At 42.9% G+C, this 13,499-nt stretch overlaps 1 protein-coding gene across 1 annotated transcript in view; it reads left to right on the top strand.

The window, feature by feature from the left end:
* Nucleotides 1-9,646: 9,646 nt before the first annotated feature.
* NUGGC (nuclear GTPase, germinal center associated) overlaps nt 9,647-13,499 on the top strand; it is a gene marked incomplete at both ends in the record, with an annotated part of 42,840 nt that continues 38,987 nt past the window's right edge. Inside the window, 3 exons of the mRNA XM_080674037.1 lie at nt 9,647-9,689; nt 12,467-12,571; nt 13,266-13,374. Of these exons, the coding sequence (XP_080530163.1) occupies nt 9,647-9,689; nt 12,467-12,571; nt 13,266-13,374 (257 nt within the window). The remainder of the gene's footprint in view (nt 9,690-12,466; nt 12,572-13,265; nt 13,375-13,499) is intronic.

Consider the following 13,499-nt stretch of genomic DNA (forward strand, 5'->3'; position numbering starts at 1 on the left):
TCCCCTGTCTGCCTGAAGCCCTGTTCCCGTCTCCACCACTGCTCCCATGCACTGATGGTGCCAGCCCCGATTGCACCTGCTGATGGCGGGGAGCGATTGGGGCCAGCGACAGCAGTGGGTGTGAATGGGGCCTGTGCTGTCAGCGAGTGCGAGTGGCAGCTGCTGCCCCAATTGCCCCTCAGGATCAGGGGGAGGTGGAGAAGTCCTCAGGGGCAATCGGGGCTGGCAGCTGTCGCTCGTACCCGCTGACAGTGCCAGCAGTGGGTATGAGCAGGGCCAGTGCCAGAAGCAGGTGCAAGCGCTCGGTGGGACCACGGCATGTAGGAGCAAAGAATTTTCAGTAACCACCAGAGGCTCACCCCAATGACAGTGACCGGCGCCCTGCCTTGGTCTGGTGCCCCCGCTCATCTGCTCCACCATCTCGCCGCGGCCGATGCCCGCCATGTTCCATGCTCTGCCGCCTGCTGCCAACGCCAGCCATGTTCCACATGCGCCCCCTGGTGGTCAGCACACATCATAGTGACTGGTTGTTCAATTGTTCGGTTGTTCCACTGTTCAGTCTATTTGCATATCAGGGTTTTATATATATAGATTTCTATGGTTTTCTTATGGATGAGGAACACCATCTTGCCAAAAGCCCAAAGCAATTTTTAAGACCACAGTCTAAATATTTATCTTTCATTCCTTTTTATCTCTTTGTCTTCTGAATTCTCACTTTGGACTAAAAACATACCTACAGTTACTGAGGGTTATTCTAGTAATGATTGAGTCTGCCTTTTTAGGCCAAACACTACCTGAAGTTGAAGTTTAAAAAAAACAACACAGCCCTAACCGGTTTGGCTCAGTGGATAGAGCATCGGCCTGCGGACTCAAGGGTCCCAGGTTCGATTCTGGTCAGGGGCATGTACCTTGGTTGCGGGCACATACCCGGTGGGGAGTGTGCAGGAGGCAGCTGATCGATGTTTCTCTCTCATCGATGTTTCTAACACTCTATCCTTCTCCCTTCCTCTCTGTAAAAAATCAATAAAATATATATTTTAAAAATAAAAAATAAAAATAAATAAAAATAAAAAAAACAACACAGCCTTGTCCAGCCGGCATGGCTCAGTGGTTGAGCATCAACCTATGAACCAGGGAGTTACGGTTCAATTCCCGGTCAGGGTACATACCCAGTTGTGGGCTCAATCCCCAGTGTGGGGTGTGCAGGAGGTGGCTGATCGATGGCCCTCTCTCATCACTGATGTTTCTATCTCTCTCCCTTTCTCTTCCTCTCTGAAATCAATAAAAATATAAAAAATAAACAAGCAAACAAACATAGCCTTTTCCCTGTATCTAATGTGATTGTTTGGGTGGCTAGACACAGAAAAGTGGAATAGGTTCTTCTTTCTTCTCTTCTGGACATCATTTTAAATATAAATGTAAAATTTAAATTCCAGAAGGAAGCATTTAAAACTGTATGATTAATTTCTACAATCAATCCAATGTTGTTGGTTCTTGGTGAATTTTAAGATTTTGTATCAAGAATCAGTTTATCTTCACCACCTCATATCACCCATCTCTCCCAGTTGTCTTGTGTTTGGGGGAGTACAAACCAGTGCTATTTCTCTTTTGGGACGGGGGCATTTTCTGATATGCTCGAGTAAGTCACATCCATCTAGATAACTTTCACCCTCAAAGAAAGGAGGCTGCAGGTGGACACTGCAGTATATTTTAAAAGGAAAATAACTAATACCCATCTGCTAAAAGGAATAGGGGAGAGAAAAAGTAAGCTCCCCAATTCGCATACAATTAAATTTAAATGAAAGGGGAAATAGCATGAAGCAATTTCTGATGAAGGAGATTATTCGTATAGTGCTCTGATGGCAAGTCAGTTTCACTTCTGCTCATATAAATGAGACTGTGGGCACAGAGGGCTGCACCCCAGCTGGTTCCACATGTTTGTACCAAGCAAGGAAACTGGCATCTCCACCTCGAACTCCTGGAGCCCAAGCAGAAAAAGTGACATCTGGTAAGTTGTTTCTTCTATGTAATTGATGCTGTAACTTATGTCTGATTTTTTTTTTAAACATAGACTTTAAATTTATGGAAAAATTGAGAAGACAGTACAGAGAGTCCCCGTATAACCCACACCCGATTTCCTCTCTTGCCTTATGTTAGTATTTGTTATATATTTGTTATATATTTGTTACAATGGATTGAACCAGTATTTATAACATTATTACTCACTAAAGGCTATACTTTATTCAGGTTTTCATCGTTTTTATCTAATGTCCTTTTTTCCCTTCTAGAATCCCAGCCAGGATATCACATTTAGTTGCCATGTCTCTTTAGGCTCCTCTTGGCTGTGGCAGTTTCTCTGTCTCCCTTTATGTTTGATGACCTTGACAGTTTTGAAGAGCGCTGGTCAGGTTTTGAGGAGAACAGGTCAGATATTCTGTAGGACTCACTTCAATTGAGATGTCTTTATTTACTTATTTATTTATTATCATCATTATTATTAAACTAGAGTTATGGGTTTAGGGGAGGTAGAATTAAAGTGTCATTCTCATCACATCACATCAAAGGTACATACTAGGAACATGATTTATGATGGTTGATGTTGACCTTGATCACCTGGCTGAGGCAGTGGTTGTCCACTGTAAAGTCACTCTTTCCCCCTCCCTCCCACACTGTCCTCTTTGGAAGGAAGTTGTGCTGCCAAGCCCACCCTTCAGGAGTTGAGGCGTCTGCTCCCTCTCCCTGAGAGTGAAGCATCTGCATAAGGTATTTGGAATGTTTTTTATATGGGAGATTTGTTTCTCCTCTCTCTCCTGATTTACTTAAAATAAATTCTTTCTGGAGGGAAAGTGAATTCTTCTTTCTTGTTTGTTTAAGTGAATTTAAGGTTGTGTAAAGGCCAGTGAACTAGAAGTCAGGAGGATCAGGGTTTAGTTTGAATTTTACTTAATAGTATGATCTTAGGCAAAGTCATTAATCATTGCTCTCCAAAGAAAACATATATTGCAGGCATCATGGGGTAGTGTTAATGTCATCGTATGCTTCATTAACTTTGGCAAGCTTTGGGGGAGCAATTATGAGAGGATTCAAATTCTGATAAAGTCCGTTATGAAAATATCTGTTTATTTTACTTATCTGGTCATCTGGGGGAGAAGTTACGGAGAAAATCATGTCACCCCAGTGCTTCCTGTACTGTCTCTGCCTCTGGTGGCTGCGCTTTAATGTCGCACACTTCAGCTGATGTGCTAATGTTGAAAACATAACTCTTTTCCCCAGGGGGTTTGAAGGCCCTTATTTTACTTTCATTTCTAAGCGAATGTGTTTAAATTGCTCCTTTGGGACATACTTAGTTTGGAAAAGCAGCGCAATGTCCAATACGATGGTTAGGAAATGTGGCCCATGCCAAAGCTACTTAAAACCTTTAAAAGAGGAAACAAATCCCAGATGTCACCAACATGCCATCATTTTATTAAGGATCTCCTCCATCTCCTTATTTCATTCTTTATTTTCCATTTTATTTATTTATTTTTCAGTAAATAAGTTTAAAGCCTGGAGGGGTGCCGCGTGACACAGACTCTGTGTCCAGTGGCCTTCGCAGGAAGGTTGCGTGGAATTTAGCGAGAACCATGCCCCTGTTTCCGGGGCACCAGTTCCCTTCCCCCAGACGACTCTGGTTGTGCTGGCTTTGCCACCAGGAGTCACTGTGCTGTTCTTTGCTTTGTACACATCAGCATATCTCTTGCCTAGATAGAATGCAGTTTCCTCTTGAGCATAGACACCTTCTGTTTTAAGAGGAGCTGTGTGATCCCTCTGGCTCCAGAGACCTCGCTTATAGCTGACAAAAATGGCCTTGGACCACAGCCTCCCGACGTGTTTGTGGTTATAGAGGCCTGTTCCCAGCAGGCCTCTGCAGGCTCTGAGATAGCGAGAAAAACTTGTTATTTCACTCCTAAGTCGCCTTTCTGTCAGAGGGGATGAGACTTACCAAAGACTCTTCAAGGAAGATGGGATAGAACCCTCAAGGGGATTGGTCAATGGGGACAGAAAGGAGGAATCAATTTATCAGTTAAGGTGGCATCTGTTAAATACTAAATAGACTTGGCCCAGGTAACTACTAGTACTGATTTCTAGTTTCATTGTCTTCACCTAATACTCTAAAAATAAATTCCATTTGTACAGATGCTTCAATGTTTATGGAGGAACTTTGCATGAAAGATCATAATTAATCCTCACAATGAACTCTGGATATAGGTATTTTTATATCTTCATTCTATATGAGGATAAACTGAGGCTCAGAGAGGTTAGATGACTTGTTCAGTGTTACATTGACATTCTGGAGCAGGAACCCCGAATCCACGCATCCTGACTCCCAATTATGAGTAATTTTCACTGCTCCATTCACTAGAATGTAAGTTCTATACATGCAGACAACTTACCCACTTTTTTCCCAGTGATGTATTTTCAGCATCTAGAACAGTGCCTGGTACACAGTAGACACTCAATAATCATTTGTTGAATGAATGAATGAATATAATTTCTGCCATTATTAATCTCATCATCTAAGACATATTTAAAAGATAAACTTCATTCATTCAACAAATATTTATTTAGTGCTTATTATGCACCTAGAACTTCTCACATTTATTAAAAGTAGGGAATAAACCAAAGTTGATAAAAATGCCCCTTGAAGAACTCAGCTAATTTAAGCATTTTGGGTGTGTTTTTTTTTTTCCTATTAGTGCTGCCTTGTGGTAGGGGTGGGGGTAGAAATGAAAGGAAAACAAGAATACTGTTGGAAAAAGTTAATGATGTGAGGCAAGATTGGGTGAGATGAAATTCTGATTAAAGGGGAAGAGCTAGCCCTAACCGGTTTGGCTCAGTGGATAGAGTGTCAGCCTGTGGACTGAAGGGTCCCAGGTTCGATTGCAGTCAAGGGCATGTACCTTGGTTGTGGGCACATCCCCAGTGGGGGGTGTGCAAGAGGCAGCTGATCGATGTTTCTTTCTCATCAATGTTTCTAACTCTCTATCCCTCTCCCTTCCTCTCTGTAAAAAATCAATAAAATATATTTTTTTAAAAAGGGGGGGAAGAGCTAGGGACAGAGAACAGGATGTTCATTGGTAATTCTTACTAAACACATTTAATTCTGCATCAGACACAGAAAAACACAGTTAAAAGTGTACTACTTAGTGTCTTTCCCTTGCTCCCTCTCCTCCCCTCCCTTCCTCCTCTTCCTCCACCTTCTTTTCATCTCCTCCCCCTCTCTTCTCTTTCTCTCTTTCAATTTCTCTCTCTCTCTCTCTCTCTCTCTCTCTCTCTCTCTCTCTCTCTCCCTCTCTCTCTCTCTCTCTCTCTTTCTTTCTGGCTTATTTTACTTCTGAGGGCACTGAAGAATTTTCAGACAGCAGCTGCAGTTTGAGTCTCTGAGTACAATTCTATCAAGTTGCTAAGCTCCCTCCTACTCAACAGCCTTCATTCCCCAAATGCTTTTGTCATGCATTTGAAGGAGCCCTCATCTGTGGGCACTGTTCCATCCACTGTCCTACTCAAGCTCCAGAGGCTTTGTTTCAATAATACCTATTAGAGGCTGCTTGGTGGAATGAAAAGAACACTGAACTTGGAGTTACTATGTGACCTTGGACAAGGCCTTTGCCCTCTTGGGTCTCAGTGTCCATATCTATAAAAGAAGGGGCTCCCAAGTGTGCTTTACTTAATTCCACTACATGAAGCTGTTCTGAATAGGAATAACTATTGCATGTGTGTCACCTCTGTTATGTTATTTTAAGAAAAAAATAAGCAAACACAAACAAAAGAGAGAACATGAGAAGCAAGAATAACTGTCAAAAGTCACAATTATTTAACAGGAAACTGGTTCTGTGCAACCTTCCTATATCTAGCTAAGTACGCAGACGGTCTCATTTACAAGACACTATTCTTAGGCTCAGTGCACATACATTTAAATAAGTACTAAAAGCAAAACTCAAGTGCTAACCACGTGGTTGAAATACAAGTGAAATAAACCACAAATGAAAATCGAGCCTGTATAAGCAATAGATTTGGGCTGTTTTCAATTGCTTCTCCACAGAAACCAAATTTTCACAAAATTTCACCATCATGAACTGGCTCTCTTTGAGGGAAAGTGAACTCCAACATGATTCGAAGGACTGTGCACCTATGGGCTGTTTACTTCGTAAGCCTAACTTCGGTAATCTCAGTTGTGCTATTTTTGATTATACAAGAGCCTTAATCATTGGCACAGTCTTGGTTTCAACAACAGGAGACATTTAGAAATAAGAACTTAATCCTTTTGGCACCCAGTCAAATCAGAGAACAGTCACACTTTAAGGACTAGTTTCATCTTTCACTTATAGATGGGAATGCTAAGGCTCAGAGTGATAGAATGATTAGTCAGAAGTCCTGTGATTGATGGCAAAGCCAGAACTGGAATTTCTACACTGATTTCCAGCTTACTGACCTTCCCACCTCATCATTTAGTTCAACGCAATGACTATATACTGAATGTCTATGCCATACTCTTCCCCTCCTATTAATTGATATATTTGTTTACAAGTTATTCTTTTTAAGGGCACTTTCTTTTATTCTCCCTCCTCAGGCTCTTTGTAAATGATCCCTTTCCATGTTCCAGTGTCTTAATTTGCCAATCAAATTGTCCCTTCCTGCCAGTGTTTGAACATTGACAGCAGGAATTTAAAGCTCAATTCACCACAACCACAACTCAAATAATTTCCAATATCTCTACATTTCAGTTAGGAGTCACAAATTACTCATGTGGGACCACAGCTGCTGCTACTGTGGGAGGCCCATGGTTTGGTGTCTCCACCTTGTGTAGCTAACCCCAATCCAACCTCGGATAGTTACATGCTAACAGCCCTTGCTGGCCATTGTGTACTGTTGATTTGGTAAATAAAGGCAGATGAAAAGAAGTTCCTGTGATTCTGAAGAAGGGCAAAACCACTGTCCACACTCCAGAATTTGTCGAACACGTGTGCTTCCACTCAAAATCCACTTCCCTCTCAGATTGAAGGGCCTTCCTTAATCTCAGTGTTTGAATAGTGGTGACACCATCTTGTTCATTCTTTTGGGCTTCATCTGACTTCTCTATTTCTTCCTGGAATTTTACTATCAGAACACAAGTTGTCCCAGAGGTCTACAGTGGATGTCTTCCCCAGTGGGACCATACCTTTTGTGTTGTATCCTGTCTCCACCATGATATGATCCTAACATTTTGTGTGACTATGGCTCATTGAGCTGCTGTCTTCAGAAAACATCAGCTCTCTTTCCTAGAGGTATTTCCTAGTTCTGTATCAGAAGTTATTGATGGGCATTATCATATTCCTGTGCACATTATAGCTCATCTACCCTTTTCTCTCCTAACTCACCTAGGTTTTCATGTGGTTTAGCATTTCCAACTCAGCATTTCAAATTGCCTGTGTCTCTCATGAATTTGAGTAACTTCATAGGGCGCTTCCACTACTAGCTTTACTGGTGAACATTTCAAGTAAGAACGTAGGATCTTGGATTTGTGGTAGCCTTAATATTCATGTAGTCCAATGCCATTATTAGGTGCTCAAACCAGTATCAGTTCACATTCCTCCAGTGGTGGAGAATTCATCACTTTCTTCTTAGAAAGATCTTTCATTTTAGACAACTCTTACTATTAGAGAATGTTAAGCCAAAATGTGCTTTCATGTACCTGCCACCCGGTAGATCTAGTGATCCCTTCTTGGGACCATAAAGAACGTGTGCTGTCCCTCTTTTATATGCAGCTTTAAGGTCACGTATTTGAAGACCTCTGTGAATCCTCTCCACATCTTTTGCCTTTGCCCATGTCCTCCTTTCCTTCAATTAAGCATCCCCAGTTCCTATGGAGCAGTCCTCATATTAATGCTGCTTCATTTGTATATCTGCCTATTTGTTCCTTCTCTGCTTTACCCTTTAAGTCAGGACTCTAATCATATCAAAAGTGAATTTAGTTTTTAAACATCCTTTGGTGTAGACTCTCTTCAAAAGCTTCCCATCATTTCATTCATTAATTCAGCACTTATTGTTAGTCATTGCACTTCACGATAGAAATGCAACATCGAAACAAACACAGCCATGACCTTGACTAGCTCATGGCTCAGGAAGGAGCAAGAGACATAAGTGAAGCATGGTAAGCATTAGAACATAGGTGTACTCAGAGCAGTTGTTACCCAACAGGGGAGTGACTAGGAATCAGGACACAGTTTCACAGAGGAAATGCTAAAACATGGTCTTAAAGAAAGAGTAGGAATTCACCAAGAAGAAGAGGGGAAGGGTGTCCCACACAGAAGAAACAATATATGCTAAAATGCATGGAAGTTCAATAGGATACCCTCCCTTGCAGAGCTATTTGGGGTGGTCTGAGTGGGAGGTGCAAGGTAAGGAATGGAGAGAGAAGTATCTGAGGCTCAGGACCTTGTACGTAATAGCCATTCCTATCACATTCAACCAACCAAGGACAGAGACCATTTGTTTAGTTGATGTCCATCAGCCAAACTAAACAAGAGGCTGTTTCAACTGATGAGTTGTGATTTTCACTTGGTAAATGAGGCACAGTCCCCCTAACTAATGGCCTATGGGTCTAATGAGAGTTAACGGATCAGGTGGGATTTTGCATACTTCAGAAAGGCTGGTGACTCTCTGCTTTGAATGACACGGCTGAGTGATCCAAATAGCAACATCACATAGAAGAGTAAGCACTTTTAGTGTCCTCACTTGCGTCCCCAAATTCTCTTTTATGTGTGGAGGCAAAGAAGGTCCAGGATAGCATATCCCCACCCAGTCTGGGCAGTGCCCTCTGTTCTGAGCCTCTATGGGTCCAGTTCTCCCTCTTGCCCAAACCTTGTCTGCTGGAGGACTGGAGACAGTTGGATCAGACACTTCTCCTTTTGAATGTTCCTCTTCTTCTCCCTCCCCTGCAGATGCACCTGCTGTGGTGCTGCACAGAGCCCCCAGGAGGGTGCCTTCTTGGTTGAAGTGGGGTTGGGGTGGTGAGGAGGGTCCAGAGAACCTAGTTACTACACCTTTCCTTCCTCACTCTGTAGCCCCCAAAGCAACTCCAGGGAGCCTTAGGAATATTCCAAGTTCCACCCATCTCTCAGATTCTTGCTGAGACTTGCTAGGACTAAAGTTCAGTGGCACGAGAGTTTGGAGCTTACCTGATTGGGGCACTGATGTCACCCCAAGCAGCAAAGCTAGTTAACTTCATGTTCACGGTTCTGGTCACTAGAGATTATTCTCGTTTCAGAATGAGTTGCCTTCAAGATGAATAGAAAGGCCGTATCAGTTTAAAGCTCTATAGGTACAACTAGTATTGAAAAACCAATGGGCAAGCATTCATTTTGTCATGTTTAAATAATAAGAAGTGTAATAGGCTTTGTGAGGAATTCAAAGGTAAGTTAGAATGGTCATTGCCCCTTGGGCCTTGGAATCTAGTTGGGGAAACAAAGCATAAGCAGATTTATATGTTATTTTTTGTTCTTTTGGGTTTTTTTTCTCTTTATATTTACAATTTCTGCTGTTCTACACCCCCCCTTCCCTGCCCCTTGTATGTATTTTTAGGCTGATTCTTCCAAGTGGATAAAAACAGGCGTTTACAGAACAGGAAATGGCAGACATGGCAGATTTTGTGGGTCAGGAGCCACATCAAGGTAACATTCCTACTATATACCCTGTTGGAGTAAACAGAACTATGTACCATTATGTAATCAAGGGCAAATGGGTTGAGACTGTTTAACTATTGATATTTATCATATTGTTCCCTGTTCTTTATTCAGAAGTTACTTTCTCATGATGTCTTTTAATTGTGAATGAAGGTAAATTATTTCACCAACAACTAAATTACCCTGTTCATAATATAGTGAACTGTCTGACCAGCAATTAAATTTAGATCTCCCTCCCCTTTTAAAGAAGGGTCCAGAAAACTATATTGGATTTTCTGAGGGTAACCTCTCTTACAATGGGCAAGGTAAGGCCCCCAGAATCATTTCACGAGCTCTCCTTCGAAGGGGAGATGTACAGTGAATCACATTGGAGCCAGTGAGGGGGACCCCCTCCCTACAAGTCTGGGTGCAGGGCCCCTGGAGCCAGGGAAGGAGCCTTCCCTAGGAAGAAGCAGGGAAGTAACCCCTATGAGCAGAAAGGGGTATATCACAGCCTTTGTGTTTTGCGAATCGAAGAGGCCGAGGGACAAGGTGAAGCTATGTTTCGGATCAGTGGGTCAGTGGCTAGCATATGAGGCATGGGTGGGCACAAAACCCAAAAGAATTGCAATTTGGGGGCACCTTTGGTTGAACTTAGTGCTGAAGAAGTTCTAAGTTATTTTGCTTGGAAGAGCCATGCAGTCCCTGGCAATGGTCTGTGGATCAACAATGAAGGAGTGTATCCTGGGGTCAGGCTATTTGGGATCAGTTTTCAAAAGTGACACCTTGTGGCAGCAAGAAGCAGCAGCAGCAGCGGACTCAGGTTTCCTTCTTTGGACTGTCTCCCCTCCTCCCACCTACTGTTCTCTCCTCACATCAGTCAGTGTGAAATGCTGGAAAAGGCCAGGGAGTGCTTGACAATTACAGGAAATAATAAGAGATGTGCCAGTTCAGGCTACTTCATTTCAGTTACAATTTAATATAAAAACACTCCCCTGAAATGGTATAGATCCAAGGTAGAATACTTTCTTCTTTCCAGGTGGCTTTTCATTTTAGAAATTGAAGAAAAAGTTTAAAACCCTGCTGTTTTATCTGACTTCTTAACCTCTGCTTTAGTTGAGAAATAAGCTTCCAATGTTTTATCAGATTAATTGCCAGTGCTTTTAAAGTTGAAATAAAGGCCACGGATATGGGCCTGCCGGCCCCTTGTTTTATACATGTGGCTAAAATACTGTGCCCACGTTGCTTACACAAAGGAGTTCCTGAGCTACAAAGCCCAGATCAAGGCCTGACAGCCCTTTACGTTCTTTTCACAGACAGGTTGTAGAAACATCCTAAAATTCTGAGGCATCTTTTGTACCACCTGACTGGGCCTATGGGCCTGAGTGGCATATTCTTTTCTTCTCTGCCTCTTCCGCTCCAGCTCCTGCCACCTGGTATTTAGTTCTATTGCAGTCCTTAAGTTGAACCAGGATGAATTCTTTGAGTTGAGCTCCATCATGAAGTAAGAATGTCTGAGATAGAAGGGGCTGCAGTACACGCTCTTCCGACTCCCCGTCACAGCGTGAGCCTGGGGTGGCAGAGATTCAGGCAGACACCATTCCTCTGCACTGTGGCACTCCATGGGGTGTGAGCTGGCTCCTGGACAGGACAGAATCTGTGCTGAGAGACACGAGGCTAAACAAGAGGAAGGGTTTCTGGAGACCTGCGTCTGGAGCCCAGTGGTGGGGGCTGGGCGTTGTGCTTGGGCTGCCATCCTGGTCCCCAAGGGAAGCTCCTCCTTTGTGGTTCTTCAGGAAAGATGGTCTCCAACGTGGTGCCCAGTATGGAGGCCTCACGCCCTTAAGAGTGTTATGACTCTTGGGGAATCAACTCTTCTTCCTCTTCACCTCACAGCCATTTCCTAAAGCACAAGCCAGCCCCAGGAGCACTGGGTGAGGACCATTTTCAACAGCCTTGACCCCAAAGACCCAACTATTGCCCCATTCTAACTGCTGGGGAACGTCTGCTAAAACCAATCCAAAACACAGTGTCTTATCAATTGTTTTTTTGGAAAACCAATCCTTTTCCCAAGGAGTGTGGATCCTGCCAGCCATTTACTTGATAACCAAGGGAAACCACTAACGTGATAAAGTTTCCCCAGAATGGCAAAGATCCGCTTCTTGGTGATTTCTGTTCTTGTCTATATAAGGAAGCAGCGGTTGATGACTTTCAGTGAGGAAGGGGGAAAAGTTCCCAGATTTATTCTCTGAAGGGCACCCAGTGGTAGAGCACCCTCCAAAACTTGTATAATACGTATTTTTTTGCAGACGAACTGACTGAGGCTGATGGAGAAATTATTTGCCCTGGTCCATGCCCCCCATTCTTTCCTCTGTGTTCTGCTCCCGATCAATTTCTTTCCCAGTTTGAAAAGACCTCCCAGAGGCCTTTCTTCACTCCGCACTTAGCCCCGTCTTGGGCTTCTCTCTATACCGTTGGCACTTGGTGAAGAATATTGAGCCATGTTGGCTTCTCAGTGTTTCCAAACAGGAACTTTTCATTTCATGTCAACATCTCCTCGGGAGGAGATGTGCTGGACCCTGAGTTTTGGAACTCAATGCAAAGTCCTGGGAAGTGGGAACCAGACTGGAATGGCCCCACAGTGCCTGCTTCTGAAACAAGCTTCCAGGCATGCGGAGCTGGCAAGGGGGCCTCTTGGGCTCTTTGGGTTTGTGTATTGATAGAGGTCAGGCAAATATACCGTGGCCCAAGGCCTGTAATGTTATATCACCTCTGTTTTGCTCTAGTTGATGGTGACTTATTTAAGGAACCGATGAAAAAAAGAAGACGATCTGATAGAGACCAGCGGTTCCGAGCATTTCCCTCCATAGAACAAAGTGCTCTTAAGGAATGTGAGTGTTATGAAACTATTAAATAATGGTTTATTTGTTGTTGTTTTTTAAACATAGCTCTGTTCTTTTCCAAATGTGTTCCAATGCTCAAAAAAAGGGAAGGTTAAATTCAGTTGCAGAATGAAACATCTTCAAATGACCTGGACCAGGAAAAGGAGCCCTCATAGTCTCTGCAGAGATGTAATTTGACAAGTTATCTCTAGGAGTCTCTGGAGAAGAGGGTTATTATGAAAATAACTTCTTCCTCATTAAAACAAAGACCGAAAATGGTTGGTGTGGAGTTTTGTGGGTATTTATACGATGCCCTTGCTTGTTTTCCTTTTTTCTTTTTCCTTTGAAGTATAGTTGACATATGATGTTATATTAGTTTCAGGTGACTTTTTCTTCTTCTTATGATCACAGGAGAGAAGGATATAGAAGCACTAGCGCCCATGGCAAAGCCTTTGCTGACTTCTTTTACAAGGAGTTTCAGAGCAGGCTGGCTCCTGGAGAGGCTGTCAGGATCAATGATTGCTATCTCCCATGGGCTAGTCTCTCTAGTGTCAGATAACTTGTGATCTTGTTTACTTGGTTTTTCATTTCATTTCTTTTTTTCCTCTCTCTTTCTATAATGTTGAGCAGACTCCGCCTGTGGAGACCTAGGACTTGACCCTGGCCAGGTACATCCCTGGTAATGCATCTCTATTGATTCCAGATGAAAAGCTGGAGTCACGGACCAGAAGGGTTTTGAGCAACACTTACCAGAAACTTATTCAGTGTGTCTTCCTGGATGACAGCATTCCGAATGGACTCAAGTATATCATGTGAGTCTGATGTCGACTGCCCTCAAATCTTACTTCGATGTCTTTAGGTGCTTTTCTCCAACAACAAAAGGAAAATTTCAAGTAGGAACTAAATAAGAAAGTTGAAGATTTTCCATAGCTATAGG

This window comes from Plecotus auritus (assembly GCF_963455305.1).
Source record: "Plecotus auritus genome assembly, chromosome: 6".
Classification (NCBI taxonomy): domain Eukaryota; kingdom Metazoa; phylum Chordata; class Mammalia; order Chiroptera; family Vespertilionidae; genus Plecotus; species Plecotus auritus.